At 54.3% G+C, this 24,443-nt stretch overlaps 1 protein-coding gene across 1 annotated transcript; it reads left to right on the top strand.

Annotated features, from left to right (window-relative positions):
• The first annotated feature begins 4,006 nt into the window (after positions 1 to 4,006).
• LOC119105574 (uncharacterized) lies at positions 4,007 to 23,137 on the top strand. Its single transcript, XM_037229035.1, has 7 exons — positions 4,007 to 4,423; positions 16,676 to 16,973; positions 17,553 to 17,737; positions 18,445 to 18,620; positions 19,114 to 19,368; positions 19,799 to 20,034; positions 23,110 to 23,137. Exons 1-7 carry the CDS (start codon positions 4,024 to 4,026, stop codon positions 23,135 to 23,137), a joined length of 1,578 nt encoding a protein of 525 aa, XP_037084930.1. The 5' UTR covers positions 4,007 to 4,023.
• The last annotated feature ends 1,306 nt before the right edge of the window (positions 23,138 to 24,443 follow it).

The raw sequence follows: 24,443 nt of genomic DNA, 5'->3' as shown, positions 1-24,443 counted from the left end.
CATGTAGCCGAAATATCAACCCAACTATATCTCCATTCTCCTGGTTTTTATCCGAGGAATGAGGCTAATGCTGTTGTCATATATGTGTGAATAACGTTCCTCGCTAATGCACTGAACAACTTACGGAATACTCCCTTTAACTAAAGGAACGATGAGAGCCTCCTGCCAAGACACAGGAACTCTCCGGTCTCCCATACCCTGCTGAAAGCAGCCAACAGAGTTCCAAATACAGACGTGGGTAGTTGCTTAAGCATATCATCATGGATAAAACCCGGACCCTCCGCAGCTTTACCCAGAGAACTGGTCGCAGACTGACTTAGGACATCTGGAGCGGTCGGTTATGCGGAAGTCTTATCTCCCGTGGCGAAGTTCATCGGTGTCGCACCGCATCGACTATGATCTCGCATGAACTGAGAACAGGCATTTCTCTCACCACACTGCTCGGGGAACGCTGGGCCGATCCCAATCGCCACGTCACTTGGATGCTGAATATTACAGCCGTTCATACGCAGTACCGGCAGCGCCGCAGACAAGTGCTTTTCGGCAATCAGGCATTGAAGTAAACGGGTTTCATGCATCACGCATCACTTTACATGCAAACGATTTCAGTTAAACAGGCATCGCGCATCATGCGCCAGGCAAGCATTACTCATACCTGTAAATGATGCACGCACGCATCACACATCACGGCACCGATCACAGTCACATAATCGGCCATGATGAGCGTTGTACCTTAAGGCCTGGTCGCCTACTTCTCATCACACAAAAGCATCACCTCTTTTTCTGTCTCGATGGCCCGGGCTCTGTAAATGATTCGATTTCTAAAAGGGGCTTAGGGTCCCTACGTCTCTGGATTTCATCTTGAGCATATTTTGTCAATAAAGGGCCGCCGAAATGGGCATTGGCTATTTTTGTTTGTTTTTTTTGGCGTCTTGCTGGTGCACATCATATATCCAACGAATAGGCTAATAGTACTGTCTCATCTATATGCATACTGTTTCTCGTAAATGTCCTGAACAACTTACTGAGTTTGCTGTTTTGCGAATGCCCACAGTCATGGCTAGTGATGTGTCTGTGTTGCCTTCAGCGGCCCGGATACTGTACATGAATCTGTCAGAAGTCATTACTCGCCTCCATTCACACCACTCCTGAACTCGACCTTAATGCCGCCGTCTCTAAGTTTGCCCTACCTAAAAATGTTACCAAGTCTACCTCGTTCGTCTCATCGCTGAAACGGTGAAATGGATGCCACGTGTCTGCTCTCTGCGGAACATCAAGATCCGGAGGCTGGACACCGCCGCCACCCCGGGGCTACGTTGTTCCTCGTAAAGGACGGGAGGTTTTTTAGTTTAATGTTGCCATGCGATCTGTATGAAGCGTTCTGCACAGCGGCTTCCCACCCACCTCGGAGCCCAACTCGCGGACCTCCCACCCAAAACGAGGTGGTGCCGCTGGGGATACCGCGGTGCTATACGGTGCGAACGACGCCTCCCACGCGGCCAGGTGTAAGCGGAGAGACCCCTCCCCGTCCTGGCGGTGGTTCGGCGTCGCCCCCGCTTAACCGCTTCAGCCGCTGCACGCGGCCAGGCGCGAGCGACATACCGCTAGACCCGGATGGGGCCCCAGGATCCGATCAACCCGTAGACCCGGGCGAGAGGGCACGACCCGAGGGGGCGCCGCTCCCCTACGGCCGGCCAAAGCCAGTGTCTCCGCGGACAAGTAACGTCCGTCTTTTCGTCATGTCAACGCCACCGGCAGGCAGTCACCACCGGCACCTACCAACACCACAGGCACCAGCTGTGTTGGTCGTATTGTTTTCGCTATGCTAGTGTTTGCGAGATACTCTGTCTTTTAAAAATATGTGTTCGTATGCCTGTGCAAAAAAAGTATTCGGCTGAATAGAAATCGTGTTCGGCGTCCGCATACTTGTATAAGATAATTTATTTGACTCAGTAAGGCCTAAAAAGGTTCTAGCACGCGCTAGCCTAAATAGCTCAAAACAATTGGAATCATACATTACGCTGTCTACCATAACACTCGTGCATGATTTGGGAAGACCAACTGTCGAAATGTGACGCTTCATTAACGGAAATATTGGCTTTTTACATAATAACGTGGAAACCGCGATCAAATAACCACCTACAGATTGTTGTAACTTATCCTGCATACCTAGATTCTGGCAACTGGAAGTTTTATCTAATTAGTGCAGTTTTCATGAGTTGACTATTCCAAAAAAGGAGATAGAAAAAGTGCCAGTTGGCCAACGTCACCAAATAGTGTCTGCGTTGAAGCCTCGACTCGGCTTTGTCTAGTGTTAGGATTACCCTGGCGCCTAGCATGACCAGATCTTCAGCTAGCCGGATTTTAACCAGTGCGATTTATGGATTATCGTGCAATATGTCCGGTACACGACTTCCAGAGCACATGCATAGGCATGCAGTTCTCAGATATCTATAGCTAATACAGTACTAATAACCTTATTCAGGGGTGTCAATTTTTGTAAATCATTGGGGGGGGGGGCGATACAAAGTTGCGACAAGCTACATCCCCCCGCGTATTTTTCTCACTGGATTTAGCCCACTTAAATTTTGATTAAACGCAATAGAGGCTTTTAATCTTTGTATAAGTTGTAAAAATCTTTAATTTAAGCAGCATAAAAGCCACGCAGGGTTGGATCCAAGGAGCAGGCACTGAACGCACGAGTCTCTTCTGATCGGCACGTGAAGGCGCCTAGAGGCCACCTAGAGGCGCTTTAGAGGCCACCTAGGGATCCGATGGCGTTTTTCTATGACGGTTTTTGGGATAGTCTTTGGGTTATGATCATCTTTTATCCGCGTTTTTGGTGGTGTACCGGCCAAAAATGTTGGGAGGTCAAGCCAGTGTCGAGGGGCCCAACTCAACACCAAGGGTCCTCAACCCGGAGCCGGGTCTGTCCCTGCTGTTGTCCGCAGGCTGGACGGGAGCCGGCAGTCCGGCACCACCGCGGGCGCCCGCCAGGTCGCGCCACAGCTGATCCATGCTGGTGTCTTTCGCAGTGTCGGCGCATGTTCAAATATACTTGAAAATGCTTTGACTACGTTTTACGTTTGGCGGATGGTTATTCAGCGTTACCGTCTTCAGCGAGTTAATACCCATATCGGCCACACCAAGCTGGGTCTTGTCTGTTGACCGTCTTCGGCCTTGTCCGGCAGGCTCATGACAATCTCTGTCGCGTTCGACAGGCCTCCATTCACCTCTGTCGTATACAGCGAGCGCACTCTTCAACTCTATCATGGTTAAGTGCCCGTCTCAAGCCCTGCTATCCTACGCAGCCCCGTCCGCGTCTCTGCGGCATCTCGTAGTCCTGTCCGTATCTCTGCCATGCCTCACAGTCCCGTACCCATCTTTACCACGTCTCACAGTCCCGCCCCATCTCTGCCATGCCTCGTTTTTGCGTCCCCATCTCTGCCACATCTTACAGTCCCGTCCCATCTCTGCTACGTATCGCGTTCCCTTCCCATCCCTGCGACGTCTTACAGTTCCGTCCCTTCTCTGCCTCGTATCGCGGTTCTGTCCTCATCTCTGCCACGTCTCGCGGCTCGCCCTGCCGTGCCGTGCTCATCGGCCCGCCGCCGTGACGGCGTCTGCCGGGCGGGCGGCTCGTCAGAAGACCCCGCTGACCGGCGTGTCACTCATGGCCCGGCCACGCACTGAAGGGCTGCGCGAGGGCGATTAGCGCCGCCGCCAGGTGCGCGACGCGCTGCGCTGAATGCCGGCCGCCGAGATCAGAAGCTGCCGCCGCTGCCCCGCGGCGCCGGCGTCTTTGATCCGCGCCGTAATGTAGAGCCGCGATTATTGTTGGCTCTGTTGTTTGTATTAAGCATCGGCGGCGGCGCAGGGTGCCTCGCGCGCGCAGCCGGAGGTCACGCCGACACCTGGGCCGGCGGCGGCGGCGCGCGCGCGCGCTGCGACACAATCCGTTCCCCTGTCGCCGCTCTCGGCGCCGCCAGTCGATCTCGGAGGTCAGCCGGCGTCGGACGCACCATGGTCACGCTGCGCGCTCTGCTGGCGCTCGCGCACGTGCTGCTGACGGCCGCGGCGCCAACGCCGCCCGAGACCGAGCACCGGCGCTGGGCGGACGCCGCGTTCGAGCTGACCACGGCGCTGAACTGCTCGGACGCCGTGGTAACGTCGGCCGCGCGCTGCGACCGGCTGAAGCTCATCAGCCGGCAGCGGGCGGCCGTGTACCTGGCCGAGCGGCCCGCCGGCACGCAGCTGGTCTCGCTGCTGCCCGACGGCGAGCTGACGGCCGTCGGCGACGTCGACGCAGTGCTCGTCATCGACCCGTTCCCGGACGCGTCTTGGGGCCACCTGGTCACCGTGTTCACCGTGGAGCGGCACCACAAGGCCGGCAAGTGCGGCCCCTTCGGCGGCGTCAGACTAGGTATGGAACTGAAGTGGGCCCGCAGAGGAGAGCTGGGTGTGGAGCTGGGGCCGAAACTACAGCGGTGGGTTGGGTGTGCAGTTGGGGCCGTGCCCGCAGCGTCAGGTGGGCTATGGGGCTGGAACGGGCTTGCGCGCATGCTGTCAGACTTGGTGTGGAGCTGCGGACCCAGCCCACGGCGGACCCAGCCCACGGCGGACCCAGCCCACGGCGGACCCGGTCCAAGGCAGACCCAGCCCACGGCAGACCCAGCCCACGGCGACCCCTGCCCACGGCGACCCCAGCCCACGGCGTAGGCTTGCTCGAAGCTGAGACCGTCCTGTCCACTGAGTTATAGACGGGGTGTGCAGTTACGGCAGGCGCGCTTACCACGCTTGATTAAGCGCGCAGCAACGGCACAGGCGTATCCTCTGTTTTTATTTTTACCACATATGTAGCTACCTTAAAACCTTTAGAGACCTCCAACTCTTAAGATAAACTTGACGCACGTGTACATGGACAAGCGTGACGGTACCACGAGACGTTACATAGATGGGAACACTCGCTACGCAGCTGGGTCACACAGTTGTGTTCGTTCGCCGGCGCAGGCGGGCTTATCACGCGGCTGCAGCATGCGGCCGCAGTGCTAGAGCAGACACCAAGTGGTGAAAGAAACGCCGAATTGCGCTCTCGTGAAATAACCTGAAATACTTCGTGCAATTAAAAAAACCAACAAATTCCATGTGTTTTCGTTGTTTGGTACCTCACCTCTGCCACACATTTGGACGTGGCGCGGAACACCCAGTTGAGGCACTCGGTAAGCACATGCCAAAATTGAGTGCATTCTTGACAAATATGTGTTTAGGTCTGCCCGGAAATTGTCAAAAACTTGAGCCGCGAGACATTGTCAACGTTCTTGTCTAAGTGCTAACAAACTTCCGGATGTTTAAAACATTGTGTTACGTAAGCACATTCCAAATCATTTTTGCAGCTCTCCCATTTAGGCCAGCCTGCCGTCGATGGCATACACGTGATGTCCTGCGTTCATCTGCCTTCAGAGGTGCAGATGTCGTACGCAATGATCCCACTTCACTACTGCTCGAATTGTGTAGACTTCTTGCGCGGCTGCTTTCTTTTTTGCGCATGGTTTTTGGCTTCTGTTATCAGACGGTTCTCTTCGCATGACCTATAGGTGCCGAAATTTTATTTGCTCCTTGTCGTCAAAAAAGAGTCGTTACAATCATGCCAATAATCGATCGGCATGGGTGGACGACTCAAGGTGGTGGCAAACGGGTCCTTCGTGGACCGGTCCGTTTGGGTGCCTCGGAGCTTTGGTTTGATCTGGTAGAGAAAGAATGCATTTGAAAAGGTTGCAACTTGGTTGAACCACCCCTTAGTTACTGAGTAAGACACCGACTATTGGATCTGTTACGGGGCTTACGCAGGCACGAACGTCAGCCTAAAAAAGGAGAGCTGGTGCTTACCTGCTTATGGAAAGGTGAGCTGCTTCTTCAGTAGCTTTAACAGATCATGGAGGTAAAGAGCTTGTACTTTGCCACACGCGGCATGTCCGCACGGAATAGCGATACCGCACATCCGATTGGTGTGGCTATTAGTGATGAAGGCGCAGACAGAACGGTACATATTGGCCCTCACCACGGACCAGGATGCACTAGCACTGGAGTCATTCTGCTCAGAAATGAAATAGATCGGAGAGATCACAGCAGGCTTACAGCCCGCTATCGACGCCGACGTGTGGGACGGCCCAGTCGTAGGAGGAACTTGCTTCCTCTCTGAGGGCCTTGCCTCATGACATCTTGGCCTTCAGTCTCCCCAAATGCGAGGCTGGAACTGTCCTCAGGTTCGTTGCAATAGGAAAAACGCAGCGTTTTTCGGTGATCTGTTGTTCGCCCCTCCCGCTAGTTTTACAGAGTTCCACTGCTGAGCTCAGCAGTTAACCGCTGAGGCGCGTGTTCATTGTCAGCATCCGGCCGGCGGTTCTGCCGGGGCTGTACACGTTAGGCTTTCGCGGTGAGCTGCCTGCGGTTGGGTCGGCCGTTGCGTGCAGATCGTAAGTGAAGTTTATGTTTTTTTTCGTCTGTGCTCTGCAAAGGTAACCAACTACGTCGCCCTCCTACATCCGTTTGCCGTAAAAACTAGCCGCATCAATGTCGGTGATAGCTTTTCGTAAACCAGGCCACTTGCTGTCTCCTCTATGTTGTGATGTTCAGGCATTGCACGTTTTGCTTGCTCTGTTCGGCAATGTGACCCGACATCAAGGCGTAAACATTCCTGAACACCAGGGAATAATTGTTTTTAATATGCATTACACATGGCCGGAGCTGTGCATGCCTCGGCTTTGCGGCTTATTAAGCGCATTTTCAGGATGCGTTCGGTAAATTGGTCTTCATCAGGGATAATACCACCGCCTTCACACTCCAACGCTCATCTCGCCGCGAGAGCTGGCACTGGTGGAATGACAGCGTGACAGTATGGGACCGCCAAACAATTTAACTGGGGACCAACAAAGACGGCTCGTTGTTCGCTGATGGACATGGAGTGGGATCTTCATGAACAACTCACCCGAATCCCCGTGCACCATTAGTTGCAGTGAGTATCGCCTCCGGTTGGAGATTAACCGGGAATATTTCACGACCTTTTTTGAGAATCGTATATGACAAAACACACATAAGAGTATGAGTATATAAGAGTATGCGGCGGGCGAATAGTTTCGTGACAGATGCAAACTACATTTGCAGCCCCTGCCTGTACATCCCGAAGAATTAGTACTGTGACCCCACTGAGCCGCCACGTGATGCAACATCTATTTCAGCAACCCAAAGCTTACTTACGTGGATCACGGTCTGCTGATGCGTGAGATGAGTCCGGGTATTGCTGATTGGATGCGGCCATGTTCGGATGTAATCGCGATTAAAACAAAGTCAGCTTAAGGCGATTCATCGTGATATGCATTCTTTCCAGTTGCATCGTCATGGCCCCGTCTCACACCTTTGGTGTTCGGATAACCCGGTGTGTGCCGTATGCCGAGCTCGACAAACTTCGCCTTCAGCTCACCGTGGTCAGATGCCACCTTCTCTTTATATTAGATTCAGCCGGTTTTTCCAGCTGAGGGATTATTTTACTACGAGTGTATTTGGTGTACGCGAGATGAATGATGTCTTTTGTCAGTAATCCATTTTGGAGAGGAATAGGATCAGTTACAGCCGCCGGATTTAATTAAGTTACAGAAAAAACTATGTTCTGCGCTTGAACTGAAATGCAATTGAAATCCTGGTTTGGAAAGCCTAGTCCGCGCCAATTCTATATTTCAGCGGAAAGGCCATGACGTGAGATGTGATGTTCTAGGGTCGCACTACTTGACAATGGGCAATTTACAATGTATGAAGCTTTCAAGAATGTCGCGCCTTTTGAAACTAGAACGGCAGTCTAGGTAGAGAGCGAGTGGTGGACACAGTGGGTTTGAGGCACAGCAGCTAAGTAGGCTCGAATCCAACCAAGGGTGCCGCACACGCCCAGAAAGGACGGGAAAACTTTTGGTTTTCCCGCTGGCTTTCCAACTGCCCCCCCCCCCCCCCGCAAACCAGCGGGGAGCTTACGTGCTCGGCGTGGCCACGCCTTCAACGCCCTGCATGACAAGTCCAAATATCCTGCATTAATTGGCTAACAGGGCGGCGAAAATTATCCAATACTACGGACCGCTTGCGTGATGGTGTCCTTGTCCACGCTGCCACTTTGGATGGTGAAGGCTCTGAACCCAGCGCAATCGAGCAAGCGATTCATGCGACGCAAATTGAGCGAAGATCTCATGCGATGTAATTTCCACACAAAAGTTACCGCCGCTTTCCGAACCATCTTCTCGCCCAAACCATCCCCACTCACCACCGCATTACACGCTAGGCATGACTTGCGGATTGGCTACTTACTCATACATCAGGATGCTAGACGTTACATAACCATTGATTATTCTTGTGTACATCATGCTGGTGGCTCTCACAGCACGTGACCTATAGGCAAGGTGGCTTAGCGGTGCACGAGATGATCTTGCCGCTCGCTCGATGTAAGGGCGGCTCTGAATTAAGCGGCTTTGGTCATGGAACGCCCAAGACCACTTTATATTGATTTTTAAATAGCTGTTTTTATTTACAGCGCTGGGCATGTCATCGTCAGGTGGACTTCAGTGTTCTCGCTTATGCAAATTTTCTAGTAAATAACGCACTCTCGTGATGTCAACTCAGAGATGGGTCTTGTTTGAAGCACCGCGAATCAGCGTCAGCTGATTGCAGTCAGCTATGGAATACATTATTTGGACCGTATTATTCTCTCAATTGCAGAACGCAACGATATCCCAACTCGACGCTCATTGCATCAAGTTTGATTGTAGCTATTCTGGGCTGGTGGCATGACAATGCTGTAGACGATGTTCACTCTAATGCGGCTTTGACCTGTTGGTGAAGGACGCTGTTCCACGCGATGCTGTAGAAAAGAAATGACCGGGGCGACGACTGACTTCTGGAATGACCGAATGTACTAGAGCAGTTATGGCCTCTGCACGCCATATTCCTACCGGGTAAATCTCACAACACGTAATTACATTTTGGTCTCCCCGAATCGTAATGTCGTAATTAGTGTCGCAACGAGCAGTCGTTATGAGCGCTTGTGGGGCGTTAAATGAGCTTAGTCCCCGCATTACCATGCAGTTTAAACCATACGCTCCTGATGATGTGCCGCTATCTGCTGCTAACCATTGCCCGACAAGCTGACCAGTAAGGTGCCTCCGGCATTGCGTAGCCACAGGATGTTTCAGCGGAAACTTAGCCTGAAGCACATCGATGTGAAATGTCGTAGCCAAGTAACACGCGTGAAATTTTATACAAGCTAGCTTTACAAAGCGTGCAAATGAGGTTATCATTTTGTTTTCTTTGCCACTGATCTGTTGGTATCCAATATATGATGTGATAGTAATTCTAAACTCCTTGTATTTCGCCATTTTTTCCACCCATCACTGCTAAACAGGCGGCCAGGAGCGCCCACCGCTGTTTATCCACCGCTGCACACGTCACCGGACCTTAACACACTTGTAGCCGGCACAACTCGGAGAGGTATACCCTGGTCGTGTCAGCGGCATGCCAGCACTCCTGTTGGTCGTGTCAGCGGCATGCCAGCACTCCTGGCACAGCTCGGAGAGGTATACCCTGGTCGTGTCAGCGGCATGTCAGCACTCCTGTTGGTCGTGTCAGCGGCATGCCAGCACTCCTGTCGGTCGTGTCAGCGGCATGCCAGCACTCCTGTTATCTATCGACCATGCGAACTTGATGCCAACAGGGCAAGTAACCAACAGGTAGCTTGAGGTCCTATGCCAAAAATATCATATTTTCAATGCATCAGAGCTCATTGGTTAAGACGATAAAACAATGTCCATTACTTTCAGCACAAGAGCTCAACATACCTTACTTGTTGCAGTGGGCTAATCATCAGTTAAGTTTCACCTGAACGGCTTTGTTAGTGCGGCGCGTTTTTTCCGCTCCACGTCTCAATCTCATGAAGAGCTGGCATCGCCGGATGTGACTACTACGCTTCTCGCCACGTAGGCATGCGATGTATATCTACAGAAGGACTAATCGAGGCGGGCATGACGTGAGGCAGACATATTTTGGGCTAAGTACCGCTTGTCAGTGCCCTATTCGCTTCTAAAAAAGGCTGCCGCATATGCCAAGTAATGTGTTGTTTCCTGTGGCGTGCCTGCGGTGGAAGCTTTTCTTCAACATATCACTCATTTTGGTATCATAATATATATAGAGAGAGAAAGAGAGAGAGAGAGAGAGAGATGAAGAAGAGAGATGAAGAGAGAGAGAAGAGAGAGAGAGAGAGAGGAGAGAGAAGAGAGAGAGAGAGAGAGAGAGAGAGAGAGAGAGTAGAGAGGAGAGAGAGAGAGAGAGAGTAAGAGAGAGAGAGAGGAGAGAGAGAGTTAGATAGTAGGTGGTAAGTAGAGAGAGAGTAGAGAGGTAGAGAGATGAGTGTAGAGAGAGAAGATGAGGGTAGAGGGTAGATATATATAGATATAGTAGGAGTCTAGGATATTCTATAGAATAGAGTAGAGATATAGATATATATAGATATAGATATAGTAGTATATATCTTATTATATAGTCTAATATCGTATATCTATATCTATATATAGATATTATTTAGATTAGGAAATATTAATATATATATTATATATAGTAGTATATTATTATAATATGATAATATATATATTATACTATATATATATGCGGGTTTATTTGTAGAAATTATCCGGTCCCATATGATAGCTGGAACGAATGTCCTCTACATTCAGGCCTCCCTCTTGTGCACATGTAATACCTGCCCAGAGGTCGATTAATGCTCACACGCTGCAACAATGTCGTTCTCCATCCATCTATATCTATCCCCGAGCTTGTGCAAGGCAAAGCCAGGCAATGCAGCACGCTATGTGCAGCGGTCTTAGCGCGTAAGCCGCGGTGACGTGCATCGGAGGTAATTCGTGACGAAGATAAATTCCAATTAAAGGCTCATGCGATCTCTTTCCGCTTTACAAAAGCGCCAACATCTTGAAAGGATTAACAGGTACCTTGCCTCTTTGTCAGTGAAACGACATCATATATTGCCGGCAGGTCAAGCGGTGGTCCCGAGCTGCTAGCCAGTGACCGGTGCTGAGCATAGGCAGCTAACTCGCCGCATTACAACCACTCGTGGAACGCTTCGATAATAGTGGCTTTAAAAAGCCCTCCGTCTTGCAGCAGTTTCATGGGGCAAGCGCGTGGAGGATGACGCTACTGATACGGTCGATTGCAAATCTGACATGAAGACAAAAACTGAAGTCGGAGTACAGTGCGCCAGTAAAGGCCAGACAGGGCAAGTTCCGCTGTGTCAACGTCTTCGGGGAGAGGGCTCGTCCGCCCCATAGGTCGGCTGACGGATAGGATCTCAGTTGTTCATCCACATGCTACGAAACGTCTGTTCTGGGACAATTCGTGTAGCGAAGATTGTTAACTAAACGTAAACCGGCTCGAGTGAAAGTACACTCCAACGCAAAAACAAACGATGTATTCAACATGGGATTGAGTATCATCCCACCTATTTGATACCAAGTGCTAAGCATCGGGACTGTTTGCATCTGCTGTGCATCCAAACAGCGGTAAATGAATCAAGGCACTATACTGAGCACCATTGTGTTCACATCTTCAATGAATTACGGAGTTGTGAGCACAATTCCGACACTATTCAGACGCAGTGTTTCGCTGCAAAATACAGTCGTGCTACAGTCGACAGGGTAATTTCTAGCATAACTGCCGTTTACGATTGTGAAGGGCATGGAGTGCGTCATTTTCTGTGTGCTCTGCTTGAAGGTACAAGACTGAATCTATCACATATTTTGCATGTTCAACATGGACCATCCGTCAGTAGCCTGACTAAATACGAACTCGGCACACACGGCAGCGACAACCAATGACGCGGCGAAAGATCTTCACCATCTATGTATGCCAAGTTGCGATGAATGACGATTTATTATGCATGAACACTATAGCAAAAAGACGAAAGCAGCCAGACCGAATAAGCCGAGCGTGAAAGACAGCCCAAGGTATGAATCATGTTGTTGGCCCAGGGCGGTGTGCGAGGGCGGGGGCCTCACACTTCTGTGAGCTTCTACCAGTTGTTTTGGCAAACAACAGTCCGAGGGGCGGCGATGCTATTGGCTGCAGCTGTTTCATCAGTCATTTTTACTTTATATAATTGAGAAAGATTTCAAGCTGCTCATGTTTTTAAGTTGCTGTTTTTCAAATGCTTTCAAGCGCTCGTGTAATCAAAAACACGTCGCAGTGTGCTTCCGTAAGATTGCGTGATCCACAAGCTGTTGTTCTGTGTGTTGGCAATCAGGATATCATCTTGAAGCTTCAAACTAAGCGTAGGTGTCAGCATATTCATTATGACGCATTAGAGTTGGTTACAACGGACACTGCCTTTAGATGCGACGGTTAAACTCGGACGCAACCGGATGAATGGAAAAGTTTTGATTATATCCACCTGGCCTTGCCTTCCTCGGAAGAAACTGCAGCAAGTCGCATCCGGCCGTTCTATTAAAGCTCTATGCAGAAAGCAATGCTTTGCTCTATTTAAAAGCACATCCAATCAGGAACTCAGATTAATCGTGGTGAATACGCCGCCCGCTCTTCTAACATGTGATCTAGCGGATGTTTGCCACGTTAAATTCACTTCAAGCAGCACCATGATTGCAGCCTGCATGCGCGATAACACGGGCGACTCACACACTGTGGCTCGGGCTCAAGCCACGTGGTGTTTTCGACATGCATACACGCCGACGTATGTAGGTACTTTTGTAGGTCACCTAAACTTAATGTCACATAATGACACTCGATTGGAATGAAAAAAGCGCGCCTCTATTTGCTCTGATGGTCTTTGTGGCATCACGTCCCTTGAACCAATGTGTGTATCCAGTAGTCAAATCATTGCTGTTCGTGTTAGCTCACTCCCGTTGTCCGTGTTCTTTTCCGCCAAGCTTATGACTACTCGTATAAGTTCCCAACGGATCGTCTACGTCCAGTGACCCTTCGTTTGATGCCCCTAAGTACTGGGAGCTTTTTGGGAGGACAGCGACCTATCTGTGCGATCGTTTGCACGAGCGATGGAAAGGTCATTATCATGGAAAAACGTGATGCTTTCGGACCACTCTTATAAACTAAAATGTCGTCACCGACGGCAGCTGTTTCTTCCACTCACAATTCATTATGCCATAAAGAACTGGCAAGACACCTTAGCATGTGATGAAATAACTATACTTCATTACCAATGACTTTGCAAACAGTTTATGATAACGTATGCCGACCCACCGTGTTCAAATACCAGAACAGCCATGGTATATTCTGTACCCGTATTCGTGCTCTGTACTCCTGAATTATATTACCAAATTCCTGGATGTATTTACATGCAACTTTACAACAGCGCTGAGCTGGTGGCTATTCCGAGAACCCCACCAGGTGACGAACCTGCTCGTGCCGTCTCACCAGAATGGCGGCAGCGATCATCTAGTACTTACATGCAAGCGCCATCCTCGCCAGCGGCGCCGAGTATCTGTCGTAAGCACCTAGAGCGGTGTGTCGCAGTGTTTCATGCGGCTGTTTTTCGGCTGTGTTTGGGCATGAGATCGACGATTAGCCCCTCGTCAGTGCTGGCAATAGGCGATCGGCGCTGTTGGTTGGAGGAGCCGCAAGCCTGTGGGGCCGCCACCCTTAATGAATTTTAGCGAAGTCCCTCTCTTTAACGGGTACTTACTGATCCGGTGGGATCTTCATTCGTCTTTAATTGAAACAAAGGGGTTTGAAATTATGTATGGGGGATTTCTACTCCGTATCTAATGAGGGGAAGCGCCGTTCTACCTGGGCGAGCTAGGTCTGCGTTGAATGCCGGCCCGCCGCCTCAATCGCAGGTGTCACGCGCGGGACTTCCTTTGAAGTTGCCGCCCGTCTCTTCTGGTACATTAGGTCGCGCATCGGTTTCATCCCGGCGTGTAAGGATAATTTTAGTAATTTTATTGCAATTTCTATGCTAAATTTGTGTAATTTCTGAGGGGCAGGCGTCGGACGGACACGAGCGGCGGCGCCTTTGATGTCCGCCGCCCCTCGCCGTGGGAAAACGCGTGCCGCCGGGCCGCAGCCGGCCGGCGAGCGCGCGCGCCGCCGTGCGCGCTCCCGACTTGAAACGGCGCCGACCATTCATCGGCGATCTGCACGCGTTTTTTGCGCTGCGGGCAGCTGTGCGCGTGCGTTGCACCGGCGGGGTCTCTCGGCGGGTCTCGTGAAAGCCGAGCTGGCGAGGCCCGGCCGGCGCTCGCGGGCCGCCATGCGTACCGTTGGCGCATACCCGCGTAATAAGGTAATCGCGGCGCGGCGGCTCCTTTGAAGTTTTACGGACAATTAGTCACCGATGTATATTATCCGCGCCGGCCGGCGGCGACCGGGCGGAGCGGCGAGCGAGGCGGCCGGTGCGCCTCCGACGCACACCGACATTGCAGCTCCGGCGATCCTAGTTCGGATTGCTTCCATTGCGGAGGCGGCGGTTGTACGCTGGCGCTGCAGGGGTGGGTCGTATGTCAGGCGGCCCCTTTGAAGGGCGCTTGATCCGGCATCCACAGTCGCTGGGCTGTGGGCGGCGAACGTCGAAGCACCATTGCAGGGACGCGGGCGGTGGCACCGGCCGACACCCTCATTGTTGGCGGACGGTTACGTGGGTGTGCGCCTGCCCCGCCGCCGCCCCCGCCGCCGCCTCTGCCCCCGACGCAGCGGCACGGTATGTGTCGGGGTGACGGGTGGCCTCGCTTCAGTGCGGCCGGCGAACCGGTGCGTACCGTCTCTAAGAGGAAGCCTGAACATCACATCAGAAAATCAACACTCTCGTTTCTGGACATTTATGAATGACTCCGCGGAACAGCATGACGTGGGGTGCCCTGGGCGGTCCGGACGGCCGTGTTCCCGAAAGACAGCGCAGCACACGCTCCCGACCTGAGCGGCCGACAATGTCGTCATCCTCACGCCTGAAGCGTCGCGCTCCTCGAAGGGACGGAGCTGAAGCCCCCGGCCGTCGGTCATAGTTTTTGGAAGGCCATGACGTCATCACTGATCATTTCCATGTATATTCCTGACAAGGGCTACCCACGTATTCCTGCGTTTACTTATTTTGCCTCCATACCCACGGCCCGATATGGCACCTACTCCGTACTCGGGACACTTGCAGCGCCAACTTCCGCCTGCTCGGCGGCGGGTCGACAGCTGATTCCTTCTTTCCCAACCGTTTTCTCGAAACGTTTGCGTTAGTCCAAGCTTACCTAATTTGATGCGCAGAACCTTCTCTACAATTGATAAAAAGGTACAGCAGTCCGTTTACGTAGACAAGTAAGGTGATTAATTTCGTGATGCCCCAAATCACTTATTTCCTTCGTGCCAGTCACGAGGACAGGATAAGTCAGAGCTCACTTATTTGAAGTGGAGAAGTTTTGGCTTCAAAACATTACGGAGACATGCTGGGGGATGAGGCAGCTGCTGACATATCGCAGCGCTGAACGGGGCGCCTCGGAAGACGTTCTGAGCATATGGAAATGTTTTGGGAGATGAGGCAGCTGCTGGCGTACCGCAGCTCTGAACGGAACGGCTCAGCAGATATGAACACACGGAGATGATTGGGAGACCAGGCAGGTGCTGACATATCGCAGCGCTGCACGAGGCGCCCCAGGAGACGTTCTGAGCATATGGAGATATGCTGGGAGATGAGGCAGCTGCTGGCATACCGTAGCTCTGAACGGAACGACTCAGCAGGCATGTTGAACATACGGAGATGTGTTGTGAGACCAGGCAGCTGCTGAGATACCGCAACGCTGCACGGAACGGCTCAGCAGACATTCTGAAAACCAGAAATCAGAGGGGTAGCCGCCAACGCGCGAGGGCTGCGGGTCATGTGGATGTGGTATACGAGGTGGAACGTGCGGATTCATTCTATGTTATATACAGACATGTCAATGAACCTTACAACACCTATGTTACACACATGAGCGTACATTTACATGATGTACATGGCGGGCCTAAACAACGCTCGTAATGCCCGGTAGCAACACTTCGCGCTTGGTTGACGTTGGACATGTGTTGACACTATATGGTAGAAACTGGATAATTTTGCGCCTTCTGAACCGTCTGAAGCTTCCATTTCGTACTACACGCCTTTGGGCGCCCTGTATTACTCATGGTTGCAGTTTGCAATGTCGTAAGAGCAGAGAGCTGTCGGTGTCAAGAACCCCGTCGACTTTTAGTACCTACTAGTCTAAACCAACGGACACGCAGGTTTGCTAGCTTTTGAGTAGCAAGCGTTATGTCACGATGTCGTAGAATCGACGCTCTTATCATCGCTACCTTCCTGAAGTGTCCCTCGTTAATGAGCTCATCTCATCACCAATTTCTTGCAGTCCTTCTCGCCACCACTACGACTTACTCGCGTAACCCCCCCCCCCCCCCCCCACTGGAGACGGGCGGGAGTTTTTCATAAGTACTATTCCTCGCTCCTTCCTCCGCCAGGGACGGGCAAGTGCATCTTGTGTAACCTCTCGCTCCTTCCTCCGCCAGAGACGGGCGAGTGCATCTTGTAACCTCGCTCCTTCCTCCGCCAGAGACGGGCGAGTGCATCTTGTAACCTCGCTCCTTCCTCCGCCAGAAACGGGCGAGTGCATCTCGCGAGCCGTCAAGACGCGCTGCCTCAACAAGCTTGAGACGCAGTACCACCTGGACGACGTGGCCGTCCGCTGCCAGCTCAACTTCCTGCCGGAGGTGCGCGTGCGGCCGCCGGCGCTGCCACCTAGCGGCGGCCCGGCGAATCTGCTGACGTGTCGGCCGCTGCCCGGATTCGGGCTGTGTCCGCGCCTGCGCCCCCTGGCGGAGACCAGTACACTGCTCTGCGACCCGAGCAGTGACAACCACCACCGCTGTGACACGACCCACTTCGTGGAGACCAGGTGTGTGGCGAGACCAAGTGACATGAGAGGTGTAAGGCCTGGGAAAGGGAGAGACATCTGGTGGTAATCACGACGAAGGAGGGAAGCCGCTAGCCCGTCCCTCCATAGGTGTTGTCGGGAAAACGATTTCCGGTCTGGTTCAGTGAAGCTTTTGTTTCACCTGGCAGGCCTACCGAGTCACACTGAGCTGGGTGCTAATACACCTTCCTGAACCTCAGCGAAGGCGGTCGAGCCTGCAACAGAAATCCCCTTTGTCGTGAAATGCGCCTTGTGATGACTGATGACATTCATGTTTCCGTCTCGTGACCACGCAGCTACGCCCGGCGTGCCCTCCCCCCCCCCTCCCTCCTGACCCGGCCACCGCCCCTCCTGATCCGGCCGCCGCTCCTCCTAACTCTGCCGCCGCCCCTCCTGACCCGGCCTCCTTCACTCTTGACCCGGCAGCCACCTCTCTTGACCCGGCATCCTCCCTTCCTGACCCGGCAGCCACCTCGCTGACCCTGCCGTCGCCCCTGCTGGCCCCGCAGCCACCCCTCCTGACCCGGCCTCTAACCCTCTTGACCCGGCCGCTGCCCGCAGGTGCCGCCTCTTCGAGACGTGCGACCAGGCCGTGCTGCTGTCTGGCGGCTGGAACCGGCTGCACAGCGACCAGCGCAGCAGGATCAACATGCTGCACATGTACCGCATGCTGCACCACACCGGCTTCCACAAGCACAACATCAAGGTGTTCTTCGCCAACGGCCACGACAACACGGATGGCAGCGGTGAGTGGGTCAGAACGAGGCATAATGTCACTGTGGCATGGTGTCCGTCTGTTGGTGCGTGGCAAACAGTGCACTTGACGCCCGCAAGTGAGCAAGGCGTGCCTTTTACACATTGTGGCTCTTACTCTGGATGTCGTTCCCTTTGGGGTGGTGAGCCTCGTTCTCTGTAAGCTAAGCCACAAATACCCTGGACTATGGAGTATTTTTGGTTAACTAGACCGAGGATGGCCACGAGCGTGAGCGTGTGTGTGTGTATGCACACTCTCCGCTCGAGGTTGGCCGCGAGCGTGACCGTGTGTATGTGTGTATGCACACTCTCCGCTCGAGGAAGGCTGCGAGCGTGAGCGTGTGTGTATGTGTATGCACACTCTCCGCTCGAGGAAGGCTGCGAGCGTGAGCGTGTGCGTGTGTATGCACACTCTCCGCTCGAGGAAGGCTGCGAGCGTGAGCGTGTGTGTATGTGTATGCACACTCTCCGCTCGAGGATGGCCGCGAACGTGAGCGTGTGTGTGTGTGTATGCACACTCTCCGCTTCATCCGTTGCGGCATCAACACCGCACTACGTAGTTCCGTCGCAATAACCGCGGTGCCACCACGCCCCGCCCCCTAGCATTCCGCACACACCGCGCCCTGAGAAATCAACCATCGCGTCATCGTCACCCGTCACGTCACGGTGTGGTGCGTCACGCCCACGCCGGCGCCCGCAGATGAAGCCTACCCGCGCACCTATCTGCACGCGTCGGCGATGAAGCTGGGTCTGCGCTACCACCTGCGGAAGATGTGCGCCGAGCCGCACTGCGTCGACTCGCTGGTGGTGTACCTGAACTCGCCGGCGGCCAACGACGGGTCGGCGCTGCTCTGGGACGCTGACGGCGACGGCATCGTGAGTCGACCCGCGCGTCGGTGACGCTCTGACAGCGAGTCTGACACTGAGGCTGAGTCTGACGCCGACACTGGCTATGGTGCTGATACTGGCTCTGGTTCTGACACTGACGCTGACTGATGTTGGCACTGACATGGCTACTGGCACTAACTAAGTAAAAGACACACCGGCGTATTACAAAAGAAACGCCAGTGACGCTTACACAGACACGAATGTGAACACCGACAACCATCACAATAACACAAACACAGGTAAAGTGAGACGGACATGTCAGTGGATTACAACAGACACACTCGTAGACGGCTGTTCAGTGTAGCAAAGCGAGTTGTATTACAAAAAACGTGTGTGAGCAACGGATGTCTCGAATTCTAAGTCCCTGATATTTCAGTGCAGAGACGGGACCCGGTCCTGTGCAGATGTATATAGTACTGCCCCACCTCTACCGCATTCCGTGGTCGCCACCCAGCTCAGCCCCTCCCCCCCCCCCCCACAGGCGTCGCACCACGAGCGGTACCGTGTCTCGGAGCTGCTCTCGGACCTGGAGTCGTGCGCCGCGCGCCAGGTGCTCCTGCTCGTCGACCAGAGCTTCTCTGGCCGCGTGGTGCGCGCCATAGCCAACTCGCCCAACCACGCCAACGTGCAGGTGGCGAGCGCCGGCAGCGCCGACGAGTACAGCTGGGGCGGCGAGTTCACGCGCGTGTGGAGCGCCACCAACCACTCGCGCGCCTGCACCTCACATATCAGCAAGGTGTGTGGCGCTGCTGGACGGGTGGAGGCTGCGCTTCGTGGGCTCTGTGACTTGGGGAGGAGGACGAGAACCTTTGGTTCCGGTGGGAGAGCCTGGCTGATTTGGATTGAATGAGTCAGGTGAATGCTTGGATGGCTGTGTGCTACGTTTGCTCTCGAGCGCACCTTATGACGTGTTTCTCTTGTGACCTGTAAATATGGCTCGCTCCAAGCTCAAAGTCTAGTTACTGCTGATGCATTCTTCTATGCCATTGCCTCTTATAGTTGATTTTAAATCTGCCATTGTTGCGTGTTTGCTGCTCGTTATGCGACAAGCACACCAGTCTAACGGCGCCGGGGGCTGCACCTGGCTTCTTCGGCCGCGACGTGTTGTTCCGCGCGGACGCCGCGCCAGCCCAGCCTCGTCTGACCACGGCGCCCTCGCTCGGCAGTCGCTGCGGTCAGCCGTATTCCGCTCGCACCCGGAGAGCGCCTCCGGCCCGGAGGTGCCGCCGGCGCTGACGCTGTTCGGCGCGCCCTGCGACATCACGCCGGCGCTGACGGCCGCCGAGCTCAACAAGAGCTACCGCGGCTGCCAGAACCTGCCCATTACCGTGTGGTTCCGCGGGCGCGTCGGCCGGCCGGCGGCCGCCTCGCTCGAGCAGCTGGTTCAGGAGGCGGCCACCAGGCGGCGCCGGTCGCCGACGACGGCCGCGTGGCGGCGCTAGCGTCGCGGCCGCCCGTCCGCTGGCGACACGCCGGCACTCAGATGTTTATTATCCGTGGTGTTCAGGTACCAGAGATCGTGTTGTCGGTGTTGTGGCGTGAGAGGAGGGATGGGTGGCTGTTCCGTGCTGGATGACCTCGCGACGCGGGGTGCCCGGTACGGATCGTGTGATGCCGTGTGAAGGACGGTAGTACTGAAGCTGGAGGTACTCACCGTACGGCTACACGTGTCGTGTATTGGTGTATTTAACTCGCTCTGCTGAGCATGTATGCCGTTGGAGCCGGTTCGTCAATGTGTAGCAACGACGCTTGCGGTGGATATCGCTAGTTCGTTAGTCCAGCGCGTTACGTGCCCTTGTTCGAGTCTAGCAGATTCGGGCAAACGGCACATCACCACCATTGCGCTGACGCGTGACGTCATTCGGATCACGCGCGCCCGATCAGTCATCGGATAACTTCCTAATCACTCTTAGCGTATTGACCTCATTATCATCCATAAGGAATGTGGGAGCACTCACATTGTAACACCGTCCTAACGTTACATGTCGGCTCGCAGCGCATCGCGATCAGACGGATGTTTCCGTTGGTCGTGCGCTGCTGGCTTACTTCTGGTGAGGTTCTGGCCAAGGGGCGGCAACCAATTTGAGGGGGGACGAGGGTGGGATGGGGGGAGGGGGTTAGTTAGTGTCATAATCACGGTTTGGAGCGGAGGGAATAGTGGTGGCCAGCGTTCGGCACGGACTCGCTTGTTCGTGTTATGGTCCCATACATTATAGCCAATAAACTCGTGTCGTATCTGAGAATGTTATCTCCAGCGCACGTGGGATGGGCGGCCTCAGTCACTCACGGATGACGCGGCCGGAGGTGCGGTCACTCACGGATGACGCGGCCGGAGGTGTGGTCACTCACAGATTCACTCACGGATAACGCGGTCGGAGGTGCGGTCACTCAAGGATGACGTGGCCGGAGGAGCGGTCACTCACGGATGACGTGGCCGGAGGTGTGGTCACTCACGGATGCCGCGGGCGGAGGTGCGGTCACTCACGGATGACGCGACCGGAGGTGCGGTCACTCACGGATGACGCGGGCGGAGGTGTGGTCACTCATGGATTCACTCACGGATAGCGCGGTCGGAGGTGCGGTCACTCAAGGATGACGTGGCCGGAGGAGCGGTCACTCACGGATGACGCGGCCGGAGGTGTGGTCACTCACGGATGCCGCAGCCGGAGGTGTGGTCACTCACGGCACTCACGGATGACGCGGCCGTAGGTGCGGTCACTCACGGATGACGCGGGCGGAGGTGCGGTCACTCACGGATGCCGCAGCCGTAGGTGCGGTCACTCACGGATGACGCGGCCGTAGGTCCGGCCACTCACGGATGACGCGGGCGGAGGTGCGGTCACTCACGGATGCCGCGGCCGGAGGTGCGGTCACTCACGGATGAGGTGGGCGGAGGTGCGGTCACTCACGGATGACGCGGGCGGAGGCGGGGCGAACACGAATCCTTTCGGCGAATACAGCGGGACACGTTACAGCACATTGGTAGTTGTCTGCCAACTCATGTCTTAATGTCCCTGGCAGGTCGTTAGACGTACGGCCCAAATAATTATCGTAACGTACGTTCCAGCATGAGCCTAAGAAAATCTGCTGAGAGACCCACGACCAACTATTTATTCTTTGGTGTGGTCAACAGAGTTAATGCACCATAAATGCGTGTCCAAGTGTCTGAGATGGCCAGCGCACACTCATGGGGACAAGTTACGTGAGCGATAAAGCCCACGCATAACTCCGTGACCTCAATACAATGATGCAGCTGAAGACGACGAAAACCGCGAACAAAAGCTGGTGTATGTATTGTAAAGCAGTGAAGCGCACGGACAGCACTGTTAACTTTCCTCAGGGGTAAGGGGAAAACAAATTTAGATACCTAAGCAAATCTGGAGCTTTCCATTCCATCCTCCCATCTAAAAATCTAGAAAAGTCCACGAATTTCTTCCGCTTTTTCAAAATCGCGCATCAGGTACATATGGGACCTCTACTCTTTCTAATCGGAAACTTCTCCTGGTCCGGCGAGACCTCCAATTTTCCATGATAATTGTTATGCACCTGATGGCGCTTCCTCTGAATCATCTAAGGCCTTCTGTCGATAAACTGAGTCTGATGTCGGCCTTGTATGGCTTTCCGTGGGGCACCCACTGTTTTCCACGCGCTTTGCATGCCGCCCTCGTGAATTGATGAAATGTCTTGATCACGTGGGTTTCCTATGTGCAGGACGGGTCCACTGAAATTTAAGGGGGAAAACGATATGCTTGCACTCTTTAGCCAGTGGCCAGCATTGCTATCCTGGCCGCGTGGCAAGTTTTGATGACTTGGAATTCATTGAAGTGCAATGAATTTACAAAATTCCAAGTCTCGCTACACAGTTTTTCATTTCCGTCCTTTTCCTCTCCATTGCCCGATCTCTTTCTGTTGCGCTGAATGTCATCGAATGTGACAAAATTGCAATATGTGTTATGGGTAGGATGGTTACGATACCGGATTATCAACAACAAAGAAACTATCATCTCGTAACGACACAAGCCAGAGCTTAAGCGTCAGCAACGCGCCCATATATGCTTAGCCAGGGACAAGCGTCACGTAGAAAGCATCACCGCAACTACGCTGATCAGCAGCTGTCGTTTCTGCACTCGCATTCCAGAAAAGTGGATCAGTGGAACGCAACGAAGTCACAAAACGTTGTCTATTTCGGAGTGCAGAGAACGCCTTTGAACATTTCAAAGGGCAGAAAATACAATGAGGTATACAAATTGATTCCCAAAAAGTAATACCAAAAACGTATCTTCAGCGGGACATACAGGTTGGCCATATGCCAACCTTAAAAGGCAGTGCAGGCTTAAAAAACCTCGCACGCACACGTTTCTCGGAGCGCTCAAAACAGAAAATTAACAATACTGTTGGGCGACGATCAGCGAGGCACCACGATTCCCGATTGCAAAACTGGCCGACAGCACGCACCCCGCGTCTGGCCCGCCGCCAGACGCAGCCGACCACCGGAGCACCCGTAGTCCGTATCTAACCTCAGAGCAGCCCGTGATTGAACGGCAAAATCTGCCTACCTACCTTGGCCCAGCCGCCACGCGAGGGCAGTGGTACAAAGCTGCCAACACGCCAGGCGAGTACCAAACATGGCCGGCAGACCTACTGGCCCGGCAGAGCTCCGCATCCGACAACCGCGGGTTAAGTACACACTTGCCCGGAGCGTCACGAGCACCTCGGGCGTCAGCCGTCACCACGAAGGCCAGGAGCACCTCGGGCGTCTATTGTCACCACGAAGGGCAGGAGCACCTCGGAGGTCAGTCGTCACCACGAAGGCCAGGAGCACCTCGGGGGTCAGTCGTCACCACGAAGGCCAGGAGCACCTCGGGCGTCTATTGTCACCACGAAGGCCAGGAGCACCTCGGGCGTCAGTCGTCCCCACGAAGGCCAGGAGCACCTCGGGCGTCAGTCGTCACCACGAAGGCCAGGAGCACCTCGGGCGTCAGCCGTCACCACGAAGGCCAGGAGCACCTCGGGCGTCAATCGTCCACGCGAAGGGCAGGAGCACCTCGGGCGTCAGTCGTCACCACGAAGGCCAGGCGCACCTCGGGCGTCAGTCGTCACCACGAAGGCCAGGGGCACCTCGGGCGTCAGTCGTCCCCACGAAGGCCAGGAGCACCTCGGGCGTCAGTCGTCACCACGAAGGCCAGGAGCACCTCGGGGCGTCAGCCGTCACCACGAAGGCCAGGAGCACCTCGGGCGTCAATCGTCCACGCGAAGGCCAGTGAGGCACCTCGGGCGTCAGTCGTCCCCACGAAGGGCAGGAGCACCTCGGGCGTCAGTCGTCCCCACGAAGGCCAGGAGCACCTCGGGCGTCAGTTGTCACCACGAAGGCCAGGAGCACCTCGGGGGTCAATCGTCACCACGAAGGCCAGGAGCACCTCGGGCGTCAGTCGTCAACCACGAAGGCCAGGAGCACCTCGGGGGTCAGTCGTCCCCACGAAGGGCAGGAGCACCTCGGAGGTCAGTCGTCCCCACGAAAGGCAGTAGCACCTCGGGCGTCATTCGTCACCACGAAGGCCAGGAGCACCTCGGGGGTCAGTCGTCACCACGAAGGCCAGGAGCACCTCGGGCGTCAGTCGTCACCGCGAAGGCCAGGAGCACCTCGGGGGTCAGTCGTCCCCACGAAGGCCAGGAGCACCTCGGGGGTCAGTCGTCACCACGAAGGCCAGGAGCAGCTCGGGCGTCAGTCGTCCCCACGAAGGCCAGGAGCACCTCGGGCGTCAGTCGTCCCCACGAAGGCCAGGAGCACCTCGGACGCTAATGGTCATCTAT

Source organism: Pollicipes pollicipes, unplaced genomic scaffold, assembly GCF_011947565.3.
Source record: "Pollicipes pollicipes isolate AB1234 unplaced genomic scaffold, Ppol_2.1 Scaffold_6138;HRSCAF=7277_pilon_pilon_pilon, whole genome shotgun sequence".
Classification (NCBI taxonomy): domain Eukaryota; kingdom Metazoa; phylum Arthropoda; class Thecostraca; order Pollicipedomorpha; family Pollicipedidae; genus Pollicipes; species Pollicipes pollicipes.
Note: the sequence above shows the minus strand (reverse complement) of the source record. Positions and strands in the feature narration are given on the sequence as shown.

What these genes read in the sequence shown, in the direction of transcription:
- LOC119105574 (XM_037229035.1), top strand. Translation starts at nt 4,024, where the DNA reads ATGGTCACGCTGCGCGCTCTGCTGGCGCTCGCGCACGTGCTGCTGACG. An exon ending in CTTCGGCGGCGTCAGACTAG is followed by an intron (nt 4,424 to 16,675) that starts GTATGGAACTGA and finishes TTCCTCCGCCAG; the next exon opens with AAACGGGCGAGTGCATCTCG. An exon ending in GCACCTCACATATCAGCAAG is followed by an intron (nt 19,369 to 19,798) that starts GTGTGTGGCGCT and finishes CTCGCTCGGCAG; the next exon opens with TCGCTGCGGTCAGCCGTATT.